Source organism: Phyllostomus discolor, chromosome 3, assembly GCF_004126475.2.
Source record: "Phyllostomus discolor isolate MPI-MPIP mPhyDis1 chromosome 3, mPhyDis1.pri.v3, whole genome shotgun sequence".
NCBI classification, from domain to species: Eukaryota; Metazoa; Chordata; class Mammalia; order Chiroptera; family Phyllostomidae; genus Phyllostomus; species Phyllostomus discolor.
In genome coordinates, this window is record NC_040905.2 from 111658264 (window position 1) to 111676855 (window position 18592).

General features: G+C 56.2%; 1 protein-coding gene across 4 annotated transcripts in view; it reads right to left on the bottom strand.

Moving 5' to 3' along the window:
• Positions 1-434: 434 nt before the first annotated feature.
• Positions 435-18592, bottom strand: part of MGRN1 (mahogunin ring finger 1) — a 50952-nt gene continuing 32794 nt past the window's right edge. The window contains exons 8-19 of one of the 4 annotated variants that reach the window (XR_004902079.1): positions 17195-17242; positions 15833-15901; positions 14692-14851; positions 12465-12574; positions 10135-10200; positions 8307-8533; positions 7196-7313; positions 6796-6841; positions 5102-5200; positions 3737-3781; positions 3209-3415; positions 435-2093 (exon numbers count right to left, since the gene is read on the bottom strand). Coding sequence is in view for 3 of the 4 variants with exons in the window: in XM_028513724.2 (XP_028369525.1) it covers positions 3741-3781; positions 5102-5200; positions 6796-6841; positions 7196-7313; positions 8307-8533; positions 10135-10200; positions 12465-12574; positions 14692-14851; positions 15833-15901; positions 17195-17242 (984 nt within the window). In the remaining variant the exon portion in view is untranslated. Of the gene's footprint in view, positions 2094-3208; positions 3416-3707; positions 3782-5101; positions 5201-6795; positions 6842-7195; positions 7314-8306; positions 8534-10134; positions 10201-12464; positions 12575-14691; positions 14852-15832; positions 15902-17194; positions 17243-18592 lie in introns of all 4 variants that reach the window. The other 3 variants (XM_028513724.2, XM_036020998.1, XM_028513743.2) reach the window with 3 other exon arrangements.

Here is an 18592-nt window from a genome sequence, read left to right on the forward strand (position 1 = left end):
ATGTGACTCCATCTTATCACCTGTTGACTCTGGGAAGATGAGAATTTACTTGTACAGAGTCTCACTGACTAGAACACAAGCTCCCACACACCTGGACCTTGCCCATCTTGCCTTTTGCTGACACACAGTAGGTGCTCAGGCAACATCTGTGGGGTGAATCAGCAACTCAGATGGGGACACTGTAGCAGCCCCTCAAAACCCTGGAGGCCCTGGGTTCCTTCTCCATCAGCCCAGAAGACTGAGCCAAATCCCCAAGGACCATTCAATCCAACCCAAGAATCAGCACAATGGCCACCAGAGTAACCAGCACCATCATACATGGTGTCCCTCACTCCCTTCTGGAGTCAGACCTCACTGATGTAGAAGTACTGCCTCCTGACCAAAAAACAGCTGAAGCCCTGCAGTGCTATGCACAGAGAAAGGAGTGGACAAGATAATGCTGCATGATTTTATTACTATAAATATACAGTAAAAACGAACAAAAACTAGCCCATCAGAATACATCAAATGATAGCGTGTGTTAAGTCCCAGACAGGGCAGTCTGCATCCTGTCCTTCAGAGTGCTGGCACCAATACCGCTGGCGAGAGGCCAGGGTGCTGGTGGGTGATGAGGGGAATAGGAGAGAGATGGCCAGCTTGTGTGTGTGCTGGTGTGCACCAATTAGCACACCAGCAGGTGGGAGGAGAGGCTAGACAGCCAAGCGGCCAGGGAAGGTGGCCTGAGCATGGCCAAGAGCTGTGCATAAGGCAGTGCTCTGCTCAGGCCCAACTGGAGAGAGAACGAGGACCCCACTGGACAAAGCCCCCAGTTGTGCGGATGCCCTGTGGACAGCTGCTGGCCACCCCAGAACCAGAACCATCATGCTTCCCAGAGCAGCTCCTCAGAAAGTGAGCTCCTCTGCAAACCCCAATCCCAGGGTGGGGAGCTGCACAGACCCACTCACACACCAGGCCAAGGTCCCTGGCTGAGGCAGCTTGTGCCCTGCTGCACCCGAGTTGGGTACCCCCTCTGCCTTTTTGTTGTGTGGGTAACTTATCGTTTAAAAAAAATGAGGCCAACTCCCCCAAGCAGGTCCCACCACAGGAGTCCCAGACCAAACAAATCAAAGAGAAACACAAAGTGACATTTAAATGGCACAGAGGGAGCAGAAAAGTTGCTCGAGTCCCTCCAGGGGTGGGTGGTCTGGCCGAATAAGGCCCTCCACCTGAAGGAGGTCTGAGGATATGTGCAAAGCCACCTCTGAGAAGGTGCAGGGCTTGGAGAGGGGCCACTAGACCAACTGCTAATAGGCTGTGTACCTGCACCTCTGCCCTAGACAGACTCAGACCTGGCCGGAGTGCAGAAACCTGGGTGGCCCAGAGGGCAGGGCTGCAGGGAAGGGCTGTGAGCTATCGGAGGCAGACCCACACCAAAGGGCCTGAACAGGAAGGGGAAGTAACACAGGGCACAAAGCAGTAGTGCCAGCCAGGCCACGCACATGGGGTAGGGGACAGGCACCATTTCCTTCATTGACCGTGACTCAGACCCCACTTCCTTTCCTTCCCTGACAACAAGCACCCCAGTAATACTTCCTGTGAAGACAGTACTTCACCCACCAATTTGTCGAGTTCTCAGGGTGTTAACCCCCCACTGGCTGGGGGGCTGGATAAAGCCGATCCGGGACATGTGGGCGGCTAGCACCCAGCCCCAGCTACTCAGCTGACAAGGCAACTGGGGGAACTCCAGAGCTCAGTGCCTGAGACAGAAAGGCGCCGTCCTTCATCCTGTACCATTTACAAATATGGAGACCACAAAAAAAAAAGGTTTGTCAGAGGGAACAGTCCACTGTGCTCTTCAGTCAAGGAGGTACAGGGCCCTTCAGAGCTGCGGCTGTGATGGGTGTGCACACAGGAGAGGCCAGGAATCTCACTGGGGTCCGGACAGCTCCTCAGCAAAGTCTGGGAAGCTGAGGGCTCCATGCTGCCAGCCTGGCCAGGCTCTCAGAGTGGAGTCAGGTCAGTGGCCCCGATGTCACAATTAAGGCCACCAAGCAGAGGCCGGGTGGAGCCAGTGGTGAGGAGGCTTCAGGGCATCTCCATGGAAGTGGACCATCCTGCAAGCGGGAGCAGATGGAGGAGGGTCAGGCTAGGCTAAGTCTCAACTGCTCCCTTCACCCACCAGGCTCTGGGTTCCCACCAACTACGAAACCTGGAGGGCAGGGCCACCCAGCACCCTCCACTGCATACGCGTCTGTGGTGGACACAGAGAGGACCGGGGACTCTGGCCATGGGTGAACAGTCAGGGTGCCGGCAGCAGCTGCATCCATGCAACAGAGCAGCTGACCTCTGGATCTCCTGCCCTCGAGGGGCACTGTGCCCCTGGAAACTGAGCAGCCACTGTCTACAGGGCTTCCCAACTGGATCAGGCTAGGACTTGGTCAGCCCCAGACCAAAGTGAATGGACTTGAACCTAGGTGCACAGCAAGTGCTCAAAGCAGCCCCAGGAACCCAGCCTGCCCTCCTCGGGAGCCTGTTGTTACCACAGTCGCCTCCCCAATGCCAGGATGCTCTGTGCCTGGACAGGGCTGGCCCACACCCCAGGCACTGGTGTGGGGAGCCCTGACTGGGGTTGCAGCAGCAGAGGGACCAGCACACTTCTGAGCTTCAGAATGAACAGCCACCTGCCCATCTACCTGAATGTGGGCTCCACGAGTGTCTTCAATTAGCAAACTAAGCAGTGCTTCTGCTCTGGCCACCTGTGATACAGACCCTCAGGTAAACAGACTGTTTTCTTAGGCACCGTGGCTATGGGCAGTAAGTCAGCTTGGCCACACAGCCTGCAGGTGAAATGTATTTCTCTGTAGCTTGATCTGACCTGTGTTTCCTACTTCTGGAAGTTTTATCTAAATTGCAACACTCAACATCTGCTACTGTGGAGGCCAGAACCTACTTTATAAAAGTGCCACACCCTGTTTCAACAGATAGTAAGATCTGTCAGAAACAATGTGCGAGGAAAACGGGAGGTTTGTGTGGAAAAATATCAAAGTGGACAGACAGCAAAGCCTGGGCTCCGGTGCCCAGAAGGAAAGCCAGACATCAGCATGGGGTGTGTCTCCCAGTGGGGGCTGCCAGGGCTTTGCCACTGGGATAGGCCAGGGGTCCTGTAGGAGCATTCCCTGCTACACACGTCTGGGAAACCCCAGGCCACCAAAGGCACCAGGTTCTTTACCACCAGACCTCCCAGAACCACAAATGTCATGTGAAGGAGGGGGAGGGGTCCCCAACACAAATGGGTTGTTTCTTGGCGGTGCTTTTGGAACTGCCTTCTATAAAGCATCCAGGTCGCAGGTAGAGGGCGTCTCCCTGTCAGGTTGGGAGTTAGTCTCAGCACTTCCGCACAGATTGACATCAGAGTGTGCTGGTGTTCCAGAAGTTTCTGGAGGTGGGTGGGGGACAGGTTAGTAGCAGCAATGACAGGGCCTCAGCTAGGAATGGGTGTGTCCGTTCCTGGGACCCTAAAGGCTGGGAGAGCCTGACTGGCCCACTTGGTCCTGACAGAAGAACCTCTGGCTTTGGAGCAAAGTGGCAGTGGCATTGGGAGAACTCTGGATCTATGACCCAGGACCCACGGGAAGACATGGGTTTGGAATAAGCTGGAAAATAGGAAGGAAACCCCATGGAGGGAGCAGGAGAAGAGGCAGCCGAGGACACCCCTCAGAGCCACCCGCCACGAGTATGACGGCAGGCAGTCACTCACCAGCTTACTCCTCTATGCCGACAGAGCAGGAGTCCGGCCCCCGGGCTGAGCAGAGGAGAGAGACAGAAGCTTGGTTAGCGAAGGCTCAGGCAGGTCAGCACACTCCACAACAGATGCACTGGCTTTAGGATGGGCTGCCTTGAGGGGGTGGGGAGCGGGAAAGGAAAGGCCTACACAACCTATGTGCTGAGACAAAAGACAGATATAGGCTGAAATTATATTTCCTGAGAAATGGAGTTCTGGGCCAAATTCTAACGCAGAGGAACTCAGCCTATGGAAGGACTGAAGAGGTGGAGGCCGGGCAGAATTTGAATCATAATGAAATACTTGAACTCCTCTGCAAGAACTTACTGGAATTCTGTATTACTCTAAGGTATGCTTTTGCCCCTGGGTGTCCCTATGGGCAGGCCCATAGGTGCCACTGAACCAACAGCTGCCCTGCTTCCCCACAGTAGGTGACCCTCTGTCTGCACAGGTCACTGCTCTTCTAGATGCCAGGGTCGGAGGCAAGAGGCCCTTCCAACCAAAGCATGTTAGAGCTCCCCAGTGCCTGGGCCAGGTCACCAGGGACCAGGCAGTGGTGGCTCCAGGGGCTCCCCAGGAATGTGGCAGGAGTCAGGGTCTCTGGTGGCAACGTGGCTATTTATCTTGATTCCAGAACCTCGGATGGCATCCTAGCAGGTGCCACCATGAGCACCTGAGAGCGCCCCCAACTCCCATCCACCATATTTGGAACCCAGGACTTGACACTGAAGACTTTGGCCCAGAGGAGCCAAAAGCAGAGAAGCTGAGGCCAAAAGGCCTGGGCAGAGGCCTCAGGAAAGGGGAGAAGCAAGACCACTCCCAGGTGCCTCGAGACTTACTAGCACTTAGCACCCAGCCTGCCCCCCTCACCCTGACCTGGGATGCAGCGTTTCATCAGGGACCTCAGGCAAGTGACGGCCCACATCATGCCTAAGGCAAGAAGGTGGCTTTGTTCGTAGCTTCCCAGGGCAGAGGCCCAACTGTGCCAGAGCCATGGAAGAAGATACAGCAACAGCAGGAGGCAGACAGGGAAAAGGGCCATGTCCTTAAACACACAGCCTTTCCTGCCTTCCTGTGGCTGAGCTGGCTCTGGGGTGCCAAGGGGCCTCAGGCACAGGCTCTGCCCAAAGAGCCAGCGGCTGCAGGAGGGGTGACTGTGGAAAATCAGCCAGCTTGGGGGTTGATGGAAGGAGTGCGGCTCAGAGCCAGGGAGAGGGGTTGGGTTCCCACGGCTCAGCCCCTCCCTCAATAGTCAGAGCAAGCCCCCAGACCCATGGGGACAGTCATAGCACCGCCCCAGGCCTAGCAGGCCCCCAAAGCCCAGAGGCTGAGTGCTAGTACCTGGAAGGTAGATGTCAGTAGGTGGACCAGGCTGGCAGCAGCCACAGGGATCGAGGCTGCCATCCTGTAGGACGTTCTCAATGGAGGGCACACGGCTCCCTGCAGAGGAGACAGCAGGTCAGGCACCCACAGGAAGGGGTGGATCCAGCCTTCCCTCTGGCTGAGAGCCCGGAGCCCATCTCTCACCCCGGAGGGCACTACAGCCACTAGGGGCCCTCACTCTGGCCAAGACCTCATTCCGACTCCCGCTCTGCTCCCCCAGGACCTCAGAGATAGATGTTTCCTCTTCTTCCTCTTTCCTTCTCTTGCACCCCCTAGCGTGGGGCTTTTGTTTTATTTTTATCTTAAAAAATTACGTGCCCAACCTTAAAAAACAAGATAAAATGGTAACAGGTAAAACTGTCCCATGTGTCTTTCTGGATGGGCAGGCAGGGCGGCAGTGCTTGGTCCACATACACCCGCAGCGGGTCCTGTGTGGGTGGTCCAGTGGGGAGCCCTCTGGGTGTGGCTGCCCCACTCACACATCAGCACCCAGTCTCGGACCCACACTTCTCCCAGTGCTGCCAAGGGTGTCCTTGTGGGGGAGGCCTCTCCTGCAGAAAGGGGCCTGGCCCCTGTAACAGGGCACAGCAGAGAGCTGCCCAGTCCCAGCACACACTGTGCACAAGCGAGACAAAGCCAACCCCCGGGAGGTGGGGGAGCCAAGGCCTGCGAGGCAGAGGGGCTACCTGCACCCTGCCAGCCAGCAAGAGAAGGCAAGGTGCTTCCGGGAACAGAAACCCCTCCTCCTAGCACTCACACACCCCACACCCAAGGGCCCTGGCCCAGCAGCCTGCAGACAGGCCCCACCCATGTATAGGGGGGTGCTGCTCCTGGGAGGGATACGGGTCCCCATAGTGCAATGCTGGCCAGGGGCCCCAGTAAGAAGGGGTCACAGCAAGGGGGCATCTGTGGGTTATTTGGGGGGCTTTATCAGACTGCAGGCTTGGGAGCCAGCCAGCGAGGGCCACCTCCTGGCTCTGTTACTTCTAAGTTAAGTGGCTTTGGCCTTCCCCCGCACCAACCCTGAGCCTGTTTCCTCATCTGTCCAACACCAGGAAGAAATGACCAGGGCAGTGATAGATGGCATCTCCCCAGCCGGCAAAGCAAAGCACCTCATTACGCCCCACAACCACTGTGAGATCAGGCAGGGGCATCCCTGACTCAGAGCCTGGTACACGTGATGGGCACCTAGGACCTAACTCCCGTACGTGCTAAACCGCCTCGCCGAAAGAGGTACAAGCCCCCTCACCCCAACACGGGAGGCGTGGACATAGCTGAACCCTGTGCCCACACCCTGACCTTCGACTGTGCCAGGCCCAAGGCCTACACAGAGGTCCTGGGTCTCCACAGGCACTGGCAGGACAAAACCCCAAGGGATGGGTGCAGCCCAAGGCCAGGACAGGTGGCGTACAAAAGGACAACCGTGGAGAGCTGACTGTGTGCAGAGTGATCCAAGTGGGAAAGTGATCGCTACTACCTGACGCTGGGCGGCGGCAGGCTGTCCTCCCAGACACTGTGCAGCAACCAGCGCGCGGTGCCCAGGAGGGCAGCACGACTCACTGAGAAACCTCTAGGAGAGCTGGGCCAGAGGCCCCCACCCCGCCTAGGCAGAGAGTACCAGAACCCTGACCTTAAGGAAAGAGAGGGCTTACCTTGCTTTAACGACGACCTCTCATCGACCTCCTCCGTGAGGAAACTCTAGAGAATGAGGGAAAATGAGTCTGGAGCTACAGTGCTGACCCAGGACTGGTGCCGACCACCCGGGATCAGGCTGCAGGTAGCCCTGGGAGGGTGCAGGGTGAGCTGCAGCTGCCAGTCCAGGGCACGTCTGCTGGGCACTTCACACACAGCCCCTTTGCCAGTGCCCACCGCATAGATGAGGAAGCTAAGGCTGAGGGAAGTCACAGCCGGGCCAAGGCCTCTGAATGAGGGAGTGGCAGGGCAGGCCTGGGGCACACCATGAAACAGGGCTTGAAAGTCAAGAGGCAAGCAGTGGGGACTCAGATCTCAGGTGGGCAGGACTGAGGAGGGTGGGCCAAGGCAGGACCTCACCTCTGGGGAGCTGCTCAGCACCAGCCCAGCCCCACTCAGCAAGGGAGGGGCGTCCGAGTTCTGGGAGAGCTTCTCCTCATCCTCTTCATGGATGGGGGATGATGGGGACCGCAGGGTGCTGGAGGCAGAGAAGAGGGGAGTGAAAGACAAGTGGATGAGAAATGCCAACCCCAGCAAAGCCAGCATCAGGTGAGGGTGAGCTCACAGATGCGCACCTGGGGCTGCGGGGCAGTTGCACCCAGGGAGGGGCGGGCACCAGCAGAATGCCAGCAGGGGTCCCAGCTGCCAGATATCCACCCAAACCCTGGCAGGGGCCTAAACGTGGCTTTTTAATTTCCAAAAGGACGAGAGCTGTGACAGTTAACCCCTGGGGCAGGAGGCTGGGTGTGAGAAGCAGCAGGAGAGATTCCCATGTTTCTTTGTGTATCTTTGAGGTGGTTCTGCCATGTTTGTAGGTCACAGGGGTGGTGGTCGCTTTTATAGAACCTCTGCCTTTTTTACACTTTTCTAGTTAGAAACCAGCACATGTGTGAAGGAACACGGCAGGGCTGGTTGCCTGAGCCTAGCAAGTGTCCCAGGGAGCCACAATGGACCCTTGGTGGGCCCGGACATGTGGCCCTCGGAGGTTCCTCATGTGAGTGACGACGATCCTGCTTGTCTGGTATAAACAGGGCGCAGGGCATGCACCTGGTTTCACCAAGGCTGGGTTTCTGGCACCATCACTGGTCACACCACAGGATGAGCCCATGTGACCAATCCCCAGAAACGCAAACGGTTCTTCTGGGCTGAGACAGCGCACATGCTCCTGGGGTTTGCTGCTCCCGTGTGGCCTCGGGCAGGAAGGACACTGGCGCCTCTGGCCTCCACGCATGCAGTTTCCTCCCGCTGCCTTTGCTGTGATCGACCTTAGCCACGAGCCCAAACCACACTGGTCTCGTGACTCATTCTGGCGAATCACCAAACGCAATGCATTATAAAATTATTTAAAATTACAAATAAACCTGCTTTGCACTGCTTATCTCCTAGCACATGCCTCCCTTGCCCCGGCCCACAAAGCAGGTGGGAGTTCCCAGACACCCTTCCCCAGAGGGAATCCTGGCACCGGCCTCACCTGTCAGGGGATTTGCTCCTTGACTTGCCCTTCTGGTGGCTGCTTTCCAAGATTCGATCAAGTCCAGCAAGTGGACAGTTGGCCTGGGATAGGCCATCTGAGACGCCCGAGTAGGTGATCTCTTCATAAAGGGGAGCCGAGGGGAGGGCCGGGGAGAGGGCTCGAAGGCCGTTGAGCGCCTCAAGCAGGGAGATGGGCTCGTAGCCGGGCGGGATGCTGTCGGTGCTCTGAGGGGACACGAGCAGGTGAGGGATGGGTTGGCCAGGCTCCCTGCCCGCTGCCTGGGGTTTGTGCCCCAGAGATGTTCTGTTTCCCAGAACCTGCTTTCTCACCATCTCCTGCCTGCTCCACCTTCCAGGGACTTAAATCCCCCCTCCTCCAGAGGGGTGCCAAAAACTCCAAAGCAGCATCAGACATCCTACCCAGGGCTCCCGAGCCATCAGCTGCAGCACACAACCTTGGATACCCAAACGCCCCACGTGATGTCCAGGATGAAGGTGGAGAGGGCATCTGGAAGAGCCAGCCCTATCCCAAGCCTCAGACAGCCCCTGAAGGACAGCTTTGTGTTCCTGCCTGGCAGGGCCGGAGGGTGAGAGGGTTAGTAAGAGAGAAGAGCGGGAGGAGAGCGAAGCCATGCCAGAGGTGAGAGACACCAGTGGGAACCAAAAGTGTTCTAGACCAGGGGGCAGGGGGGACTGGTCCCCAGGGAGTCTGCCCGACAACACAGACATGGGACCCAAGTTCAGATCCTCCGTGAACCTGGGGCGGGCAGGCATCCAAGGGGCAGTATGTGCTTCAGGTGATTCTAATGTGCCCCCTGGTTCAGAACCTCTGTTTCCCCCTTGCTAGGAGTGAATCACATCAACAGGCTAAGTCCTACTTTATTCAGGGTTAAAGGTGAAGGGAGATGCCCCAGTGCTGGGGCATGTCAGTGCTGGGCCCCTGTAGGGCAGGGCAGCCACCTGCCCTCACTCTCATTAGATGAGGTGAAGGGCCAACGCTCCGAAGTATTCCCCGTGTGTGAAACCCCCACTGACTGGCTGGAAGGAAGGCTCCTTTCAGGGAGGTGCTGAAGCACTGCTGGGACCACAGGGGAAGCAGAGGACCAGGGTGGGGCCTCTTGTCCTCAGAGAGCACCTCCCAGGTCCCCAGGTCACCTGACCCAGGGGTGCCCTGCATTTGCTCCCAATCTACTACCTTCAGTTTAAAGGTAAATAATTACTCTGAGCCCCCTTGCCCACCAAGAAAAGGAAAACATCTGTCTCTAGCTTGACTCTCCAGTGATGTCCACTGTGTGCTTTACCACAGGCCCAGCCCGGCTGCCATGCGCTGTCCGGTCCCAGCCTGCTCCCTGAGATGTGGGAAAATGCAAGAAAATTAAGTCCCTGGTACAAAGAAATAAAACCCAAGGGGTAGAGGGCAGAGATGCAGGATAACAAGCAAGCGCGAGGAGTGCCGTTTGCAAAATCTAGCAGCCACGTTAGTTCCACCTCCAACATCATTCCACTGCCAGCAAGAAAAAAAGGGAAACGAGGGCACTGGGACCACGGGCGGAAGCAGAGCTGGCGGGAAGGGGCGGCCTGAGGCCGGTACGTTGCCCGGCAGCGGGGACCGAGAGAGACTGGCTTTTTGCTGACAGACCTTGAGCTTTGCTTGTTCCGCAAAACTCCTTTCCTAGGCAGAGACGTCGGGACTGGGGAGAGTGGATTTGACAGATTAAATTCATCAAAAGCATCAGCGTGGGGTAAAAATGACTTCCCATAATTGTCATTGGCTTAATAATCAGGGTGAAGGGCAGAGATGTGGCCACAAGGCCAAACACACTTACAGTTTCCCTTTTAGGTTTCTTGCTGGCCAGTGAGGCAGGGTGCGACTTTGGTTTTTTAAAGGGACACTGTCAAGATAAAAACCACACATTTTACAACTACTGCCCTCCGGACAGCCCTGGAGCTGGCTGGATGGTGTCTGTCTGGTGTGCTGGCTTCTAGGAGTGCCGTCAGCCAGCACCTCACAAACTTAATGTGCGTGTGAACTGTGGGGACCTTGCCACAACGCAGGTTTGGCCTTGGGGGCCTTGCTGGGCAGGGCCTGCACAACCATGCAGCTTCTGGGAGCCATGCTGCTGGTACAGCCCATCCCCACCCCCAGTGCCCACCCACAATCCGGGTCACCTGGAGTAGCAGGTCCTGGGCAGGGTGGCTGGACACAAGGGGGCCTGGCTGGGTGTGAGGGAGGGACCCACAGGCCCCAGGCACCTCTGTGAGACTTAACCTGGCCTCTTAAACTTATTGCCAACTTCTACACCCTAATGGTAGCTAGGTAGAAAAATCAGCCCCAATTCACCTCAGTCTGTGATGACCTTAATTTTTCATTGGAAGAAATGCCGAATTTGGGCTCTCTCAGGTACTACATGGAAATGGCTGGTACAGGGAACAGGACAGAGAACAACTCTGGAGAGGAAGGCACTACAGGCTCCCACCCAGGCCCCAGCCCGCCCTGCACCGTGGGCTGCATCTCGGCTCTCTGGATAAGAGGGACACACAGAAACTGGGAGGGGACACACAAGCCACAATTTACCCACCACCTGGGCAGCCACCCTCCTGTGAAAGAGCCCTCACTTCTTAGGAGCGAAGCCACCCAGATGCTGTTGCTATTTTTCTGTCTCCCAAAAACGCAGTTGTTGGAAACACTGTGCAGTGTCCCTAACCAAGTCCAATGCTAAGTATGTGGTCAGCCCAGTCTCCAAGTTGTAGGCCCCAGTGTTGACAGGGCCCAGAAGGCAAACTGGATGGTGTGGCTGCCGCTGGAGCAGGGTGACGAGGGCCTGCCCCACCCCCAGGGTGGGGGGGCAGCCTTGCCTCTGCTCCAGCTTCAAGACCACACCTCCAGATTTTGAAAGAGAATCTGAGTTTTAAAGGAAATTTCCAAATTTTTAAACGTTAACCCAATTTTCAGAAACATTACATGGGCCAAACACATCATGCCCACTGGCCCAGCATGGGAGCCCATCTTGTGGGTGCGCCAATCCAGAGGGCACGGGTCCCCTCTTCTTTTCCGAGTCGGCAGGGCCTTTAGAAATCACTGGGTCCCAACAACCTCAGCTGGGAGCCAAGAAAATGGACTCATAGCTGATAACATTCACGGCCAGCAGGGACCTGGGAGCTTGAGACCCAGGCTTGCCTGACACCTGTTCCCTGGTCCTTCCTCCCCCACCTGTCCACCTCAGCCTCTCCTTTCTACTCCCATCCTCGTCTCTGTCTGTCTGTCTGTCTGTCTCTCTCCATGTCTCTTTCCATCTCCTCTCTATTTGGCCATCTCTTAAGAATGTCCCTCTCACTGTTATCCCTGCTGACTACTTCCTGCTCTGTGTCTCTGCGTCTGTCTCTTCTGCTCCCCCTCTCTCTCCCGATCCCTCTCTCTCCTGCCTCCCCATCTCTGGATCCCTCCGCTTCTCTCTGCCCATCCTTCTCTGCCTCTCTGCCTCTCTAGTTCTGCCTCTACACATCCACCTCTCTAAGTCTTTTCATGTCTCTGCCCATCTCTCCCTCCAGGTTCCTGAGACCAGAGTCCAACACCCCTCATCTGCCTGCAGCAAGGTCCAGCTCATCGTTTCTAGGGAGCAGTGGACAGTCGCTGAGGTGCCCTCCTGTGTGCCCAGGCTGGAGAGAGGTGGGCAGAGAATGCACAAAGGGTATGTCACAGCCACTCTCGGAAGGAAACCACACTTCCCAAGACACAGAGTGTCCCTGGCTGTCTGGCTTGGTGGGGTAACGGTGACAGACACTGAGGCTCAAGCTCCATGAAGGGACACATGCCACTGCCAGCAATCCTAGCCACCTGGACCACCCCACTCGGCCTCACAGCCACCTGCGAGCCATGCTGGGGAGATGAGGACAAAGATCCAGAGAGCCGGCAGATGGAGGTGCTGGCCAGATGGTCTTGGTCCTGGCCAGGTTGTGCTCTGAGGGCAGGGCCCAGGTAGCCTCCTCCCAGCCACCTGACCAACCTAGCCCCTCTGGGAGCCAGATAGAGCCCTAACATGAGGGCAGGCCCTGCAGTGTCTGGGCGCCTGACGGGCCCTGCACAGTGGCAGGGGCTTCTCCAAGTCCTTCCTCTGCCCACCCCCATGCCCCCAGTGCAGGAGGAAGAGGCACTTACAGAGTGCTCATCATGGTCCATGCTCTGGGCCAGAACAGGGCTGAAGGAGACAGGGGACAGGGCTCCTGGCTTCTTCCTCACTGCCCGGATCTGCAGAAGGGCCCGGAAGGCTGTGGCAGAAGGGAGGGGTGGATGTCAGGCAAAGAGCAGGCAGTTCTAGCACCACTGAGACCCTCCAAGCTCTGGGGACACTGGCTACCCACTCATGCCACAGCAGTCCCAGGACAAGCCACATTTACGATTCAGGCAGAACAGAATCATGACAAAACGCCCCCACCCCAACCCAAGGGAAACGGAAGCCAGGACTGCGCTGCCCATGCCCAAACGGAGCTTTTGGGGGCAGCCGGCAGGAAGCAGCCAGCCTCTCGCCTGTCACTAGACCATGAACGTGCCTCTGAGTCACACCTGCCAACTGGCTGAAAGCACACAGTGAGCCCTGAACACCACACGCCTCCTCCTCCAAGTCACACCGGCCAATAGGCAGGCAGGCACGCGTACGTGAACGTTCATGATGGCACGTCTGTGCCGGGAAAACCAGAAGCAGCACAGACACCGACCACCGACCGCAGAGTTGGGAAAATAAATCAGAACATGAGTCACCTGGCAGCGTCACTTTCACTAACAGAAGTGCAGTGTCTGTTAGACACAGTTCAGTGAAAAGCACACACAACACACACGAGTCGCAAGTGTATGAGGCACATCCCCACAATCAGATGAAGGACCACTGAGTCCCCACTGAGTGTTGACAGCGGTGGCCCCACGCTGAAGGCTTCAGGGACAATGGCCCTGGCCCAACTGGCCAGCCCGAGTGCCACAAACACCTGCCCTGGGGCCCCTGCTCCCGGGCCTCTGGGCGACGCCCAGAAGACCAGAGCAAGCTGCGGAGGCTGGAGTTCAGCTCCAGCCCAGGATCCGGCCACCCACCATGGCCTCCCTGCTGTGCTTTCCCATTCCTCTGCTCCCAGCACATCCCTCAAGAGAGGACAGGCTACTGCCGTCCCAGCTATTCTCCAAGGAGGCTGGCGCAGAGCCTTGCTGCCATCCCTCCAGGCCCAGCACACAGCCCCCAGCATCCTATCGAGTCTGGTGCTTCCTCTTGGGCTCTGGACCCCGCCCCCCAGAGCAGACAGCCTCATCCTCCACTGCCACATGCCCAGCCTGCCCCATGACCCTTGCACCTGCACACCCTTTTGATGACCAACCTGGCTATGCCAGGGGGACAACCTTGTGATTTGCTGGTGTAGTGGGGGCAGGACTGTAGGCTCTGGGTCAGGCCCAGTTTAAACTATACCTCTGCCCCTTACTAGCTATGACCTTGGGCAGTTCCCTCTGAGCCCCAAGACAGTGTGACAGGGCAAGTGTGACAGCTCGGGACCACATGTCCTGGCTCAGAGCTTAGAGGTGGTACCTTAGTAGCCAATGTGTGAAATGGCAGAAAGACCACAATTTCTAGAAAGTCATCATCTGCCTCCTAAATAAAATGCCCCACAGCTCCCCCAGGCATGCGCTCTCCTTGCCAACTTAACTCCCATGCTGACCCAGCAGGACTGTGCCCTGAGAATGTTTACTCACTCTATTGGAACACAAATATTTTATTCAGGGTTGTAACCAATGTCATGACTTTTGACTGGGGAGAAAAATGGCCCTGGCTGGTGTGGCTCAGTAGATCGAGTGCGGGCCTGCACCCCAAAGGGGTCGCTGGTTCAATTCCCAGTCAGGGCACATGCCTGGGTTACAGACCAGGTCCCCAGTGAGGGACATACGAGAGGCAACTGCACATTAACGTTTCTCTCTCTTTTTCTCCCTCCCTTTCCCTCTCTCTAAAAATAAATACACAAAGTCTTTTTTAAAAAATGTCTGGAGTGCTCCAAAACACCAAATTTAATTCCTTGATCACCCCTTTCATTTTACTGTAATTCTCGATCAAAATATTCTCCACATGATCTTTGATATAAAAATGTGACTCACTGATCAATTTCTGTCTAGTTCTAACGTCACTGCAAACACCTGCCCCGGAACGCCCATCCCAGCCATTCTGAACGTCTAATGTCCTGGAGGCAGACCTTTGAGAGTCTGGACCATTCACACACCCACAGAGCCACTGAGGGTGTGAACCACCTACACCAACCACCAGGTGCCACTTCACCGTGCACCAGGTGGGAGGCTGACAGCCTCTGTCACTCCCAGCCTGCACCCCTGGCTGCCCTGGTGCAGGGCCCCCACTCACGCAGCCGGCAGATGGGGCAGTTGCTGGCCTGGTAGCGCAGCGTGTCGGCACAGGAGTTGCACAGGCACAGGTGGCGGCAGGGCAGGATCAGCGTGTCCCGCAGGTCTGACAGGCACACCACGCACTCATTGCTGTTGTCACTGTTCTCCTCGTCCGAAGGCTGTAGGACAATGAGGGTCTGAGGGTCAGCGGCCTTCTGAGAGCCGGAGCCTGGGGGCCAGTTAAGGAGCAGGGAGGAGGCCTTCCTACCCCTGGCTGCCCCACTAGCCATCCCCCACTTCCCCTGGGGGCTGCTGTGGTGGCAAAGGGAAGCCCAAAAGGGTGCAGGATGGTCACCACAGTGTTGGGCACCTCAGTAGACTCAGCCCAGAGTCATGCTCCCTGGGCACCAGGCTCAGATCCAGCCCAAGCCACCCCCGGCCCCACAGCTAAGTGGAGAATCTGTAGCCCCCACCCCCACCAACACACTCCTACATAGACCCCAAAAATCAAAGAACTGAGGTCTATTTCTATTCCTCAGAAACAAAAAATGTGGAAAAGACACAACACTATGGAAAACATCTTCTGGAAGGTACCCATTTACTTGGTCAAAAAAAAAAACAGACAAATCTAATTTTTTGCTCAGAAATATCTTTAAAATATTTCCATCAAGTAAAATCTAGATCAAGAGAGAGCAACAAACTACACCAGGGATCAGCAGCTCCCAAACGAGCATCCCTCTCCCCACAGAACCACACACAGTCTAGGGAGGAGCCAGACGGCAGGGCGCAGCGAGGCGCAGCCGCTGGGTGAGAACAGAAAGGCCAAGGCAGCACTGGTGAAGCCCAATCAGGCAAGAAGGGACTCCACATGCCCTGGCTGCCCTCATAGCCAGCACCACAACCATGGTAACAAGCCAATGAATTTGCTGAAAAAAGCACAAAATGTCCTGTTAACTCTTTTCAAAATTAAGGAAAAAATGATGGAATCTGGGGTCCCAAGGCCTCCAGGAAAAGGTGTGGAAGGGAACTGGCTCATCAACCTGCAGGCTGGGGGACCCCAGGCAAGTCACCCCCACGAGCCTACTTCCATGCAGGTGGGAGGAAAGCTGGGGAATGAGGCCGGCCTGGGGTGCTGGCTCCTGCTCACTGTGAGTACATACCTTCGTCTCCTGGTTGTTCTTATTCTCAATGCCATAGATCTCCTGTAACAGGTAGCTGACCCGGTCTACCTGGAGAGCAGAGAGGTATCTGGGCACTTGCCGGCCCCCACTCAAGGGCTCCTCCACACCCACCTGGCCTAATACCACCTCTCACCTGCCAGGTTCGGGTCCCGGGAGCAGGCATAGTTAGGAATTCTGTCTGCTCCAACCCAGGGAGCGGGTCCAATGCCAGGACAGGGTCAGAGAGAACCTACTACCTGCCCAACCCAACTCACATGGGCAGTAAGGCTGGGGCCCAGGTGGTCCTGTCCACCAGAGAGGGCCTGAAGCCAAGATCCACACGGACCTAGAAACCATACCCTCTGCAGCCTTCACTGTCCTTAACCTAGAGAAAAAAACTTCAGACCCACCCATCACTAGCCGCACAAGCGTGACCAGGTTCAGGCCTCATGCTGGCCACGTTCAGAAGTGGTCTGGGCTTCTGTGTTTCCGGCAGTTCTACGGACCACAAACACTCCTCCTGAGAGCTACAGTCCTGCCAGCCAGCTCCCCCAGGACAAGTGCCCTGACCATCACTAGGGTCTCTGGCCCTCCTGCAACCTCTGAGGGCTAGATCTGGCAGAGTTCGCCTTACCCCTCTTTTGAAAAACTAACCAACATCATTCCTGGGCTGTGGCTTATACACCTGATCAGCTACATACAAGGATAGCATAATTACAGATTTGGAAACAGGCCCCACCATGGCCATTGTTAAAGTCAGTCTGAATATCAAGATCCGACATGATACAGTTCAGGGGACCCACCCCCTAAATTGTCAGAGTGTGGATGCCACCAGGAACAACCCATCCTGGCGGGGGGACCATGGAGTTACAGACCCTGGAGAAGCCGCACTTCTCTCCATCTCCCACTTGTTCCAGGACGCGCCATCTCTCCCTTCAAATATTAAATCCCTTCCTGCCCCATACTGAGGTATTTTCTGTAATTTGTAAGGAGTAGGAGGAAGGGAGGCTGCAGTCTTAGCTTCCTGTTTTCTTCCTTCTCCTGTCCATTCATACACTCGTTCATTCACTCAGCAAACGTTTACTGAAAGCTTACTGTATTCACAGTGGACAAGATCCGGGGCTACAACAGTCAGTGCTGTTGCACGTGGTGGGTGTGCAGCACACACGCATGCGCCTGACGACCCTGACCCTGACTTCCCGGAGCCACGGCAATGACAAACGAGTCAGCTGGCCTGTCATCAGCTGCCCCAACAGCAACCATGGGGGGAAGGGAGACTGATCCACAGAGACCACTGGACTGGAGGTCGGGGTGTCTCTTTTAAATCAAAAGGGCTCATGACGTTTCCGCTGGCAGACTTACAATTTGCTTCTGCTTTAACGGCTTCACAGAGAAGCTACCGTCGACGTGCTGCAGGAAGAGAAACACAGAGGTTAACTCGGCGCGCAGCACTGCTCAGCCGGCTGTAGGCCGCTCCTTGGTCACTCCACATCCACGGCTAGAAATAGGAGCGACCACGTGAAGACTAAAGATCCAGGCCAGTTTTTCTCAGATGTGGCCTCTGACCCGGCCTCAACACTAAAGAGAACCTTCTAAAGGTACTGCCTCCTGGGTCCCACCCTGACCTATAAAACCAAACTCTCCCTGGTAGGTCTCAGGCACACTCAAGTTTACTACCATTAGTCAAGTTCTGATGGACAAGAGCTTCCCCAATGGCAAGCAGCAGCACCTGGACAGCAAGAAACAGACACTAGATCTAGTCCTCAAAGGGCTTGGTCTCGTCACAAACGCAGCACAAGATGTGTACACGCACGCATACAAAGGCCTAAAAACAGAACAAAAGAAAGCAAATGCCTTCAGTGGTATCTGGGCAGACATACTGTGCAGTGTGGATGAGGTTAACTAAGGTGTAAGATCTGGGATCTTATAACAATGCCAGCTGTCCTGAGTTAACCGAGACTAGCACTTGGCATTTTCTGGTAAAGCTGATGGGCTCCTACAGAAGTTTCTAGTATGTTGAACTCCAAAAATAATGCAGTTTGTCACTGGGCACTAAACTGGAAGCACACAATGTTTGCCAGAGACAGCCCATCCACCTTGGCCAGAGAAGCAGACGGGTCAACAGTTACTATCTTTTCCAACAGGCCAGGCTTGAGGAGCAGAGCTGGAAATCCCAGAACTGGAGCGGCAGAGGGCCAATCTCTGCCCGGGGCACACGGTGCCACCTCAGCCCCAGGAGGCCAAGGAAAACACGGGACCAACAGACCAGAAAGGTCACAGGCCCGGCTACAATGACTCCTGGGGCCCCTGGACAACCCAGACCACAGGAACGGGCCAGGCTCTGCACTCAGGGCTCTTGGGGCTGCAGACACACACCAGCTGAAGACACTGGGGGTCAGCAGGATGCCCAGGAGTGGTGGGAACTGCAGGATAAGCAGCCCGAGCCTAGTTTCCCTGTGCAGTCCTTGATGCTCATTCATGTAGGCCACAGGGTGGAGCTGAAAACACTATACAACTGCAGAGGCCAACCCACGTCACAGAGCACTTCAGGGAGGGGGTGGCAGGCACAATGTCTTCAAACACAGGATACATCCCACTACCTCCGGTAAGGGTCCTGGTGAGCAGGCACCTTGTCCCAGCACAGCCAGGCACTCACTCGCAGCATGATGGACACACAGAACTGTCTGGCCCCAGGACCAAGAGTGACAGGAAAGTGCGACTGGCTCTAGACCCAGCAATGTCCTAACGCAGAGACAATGG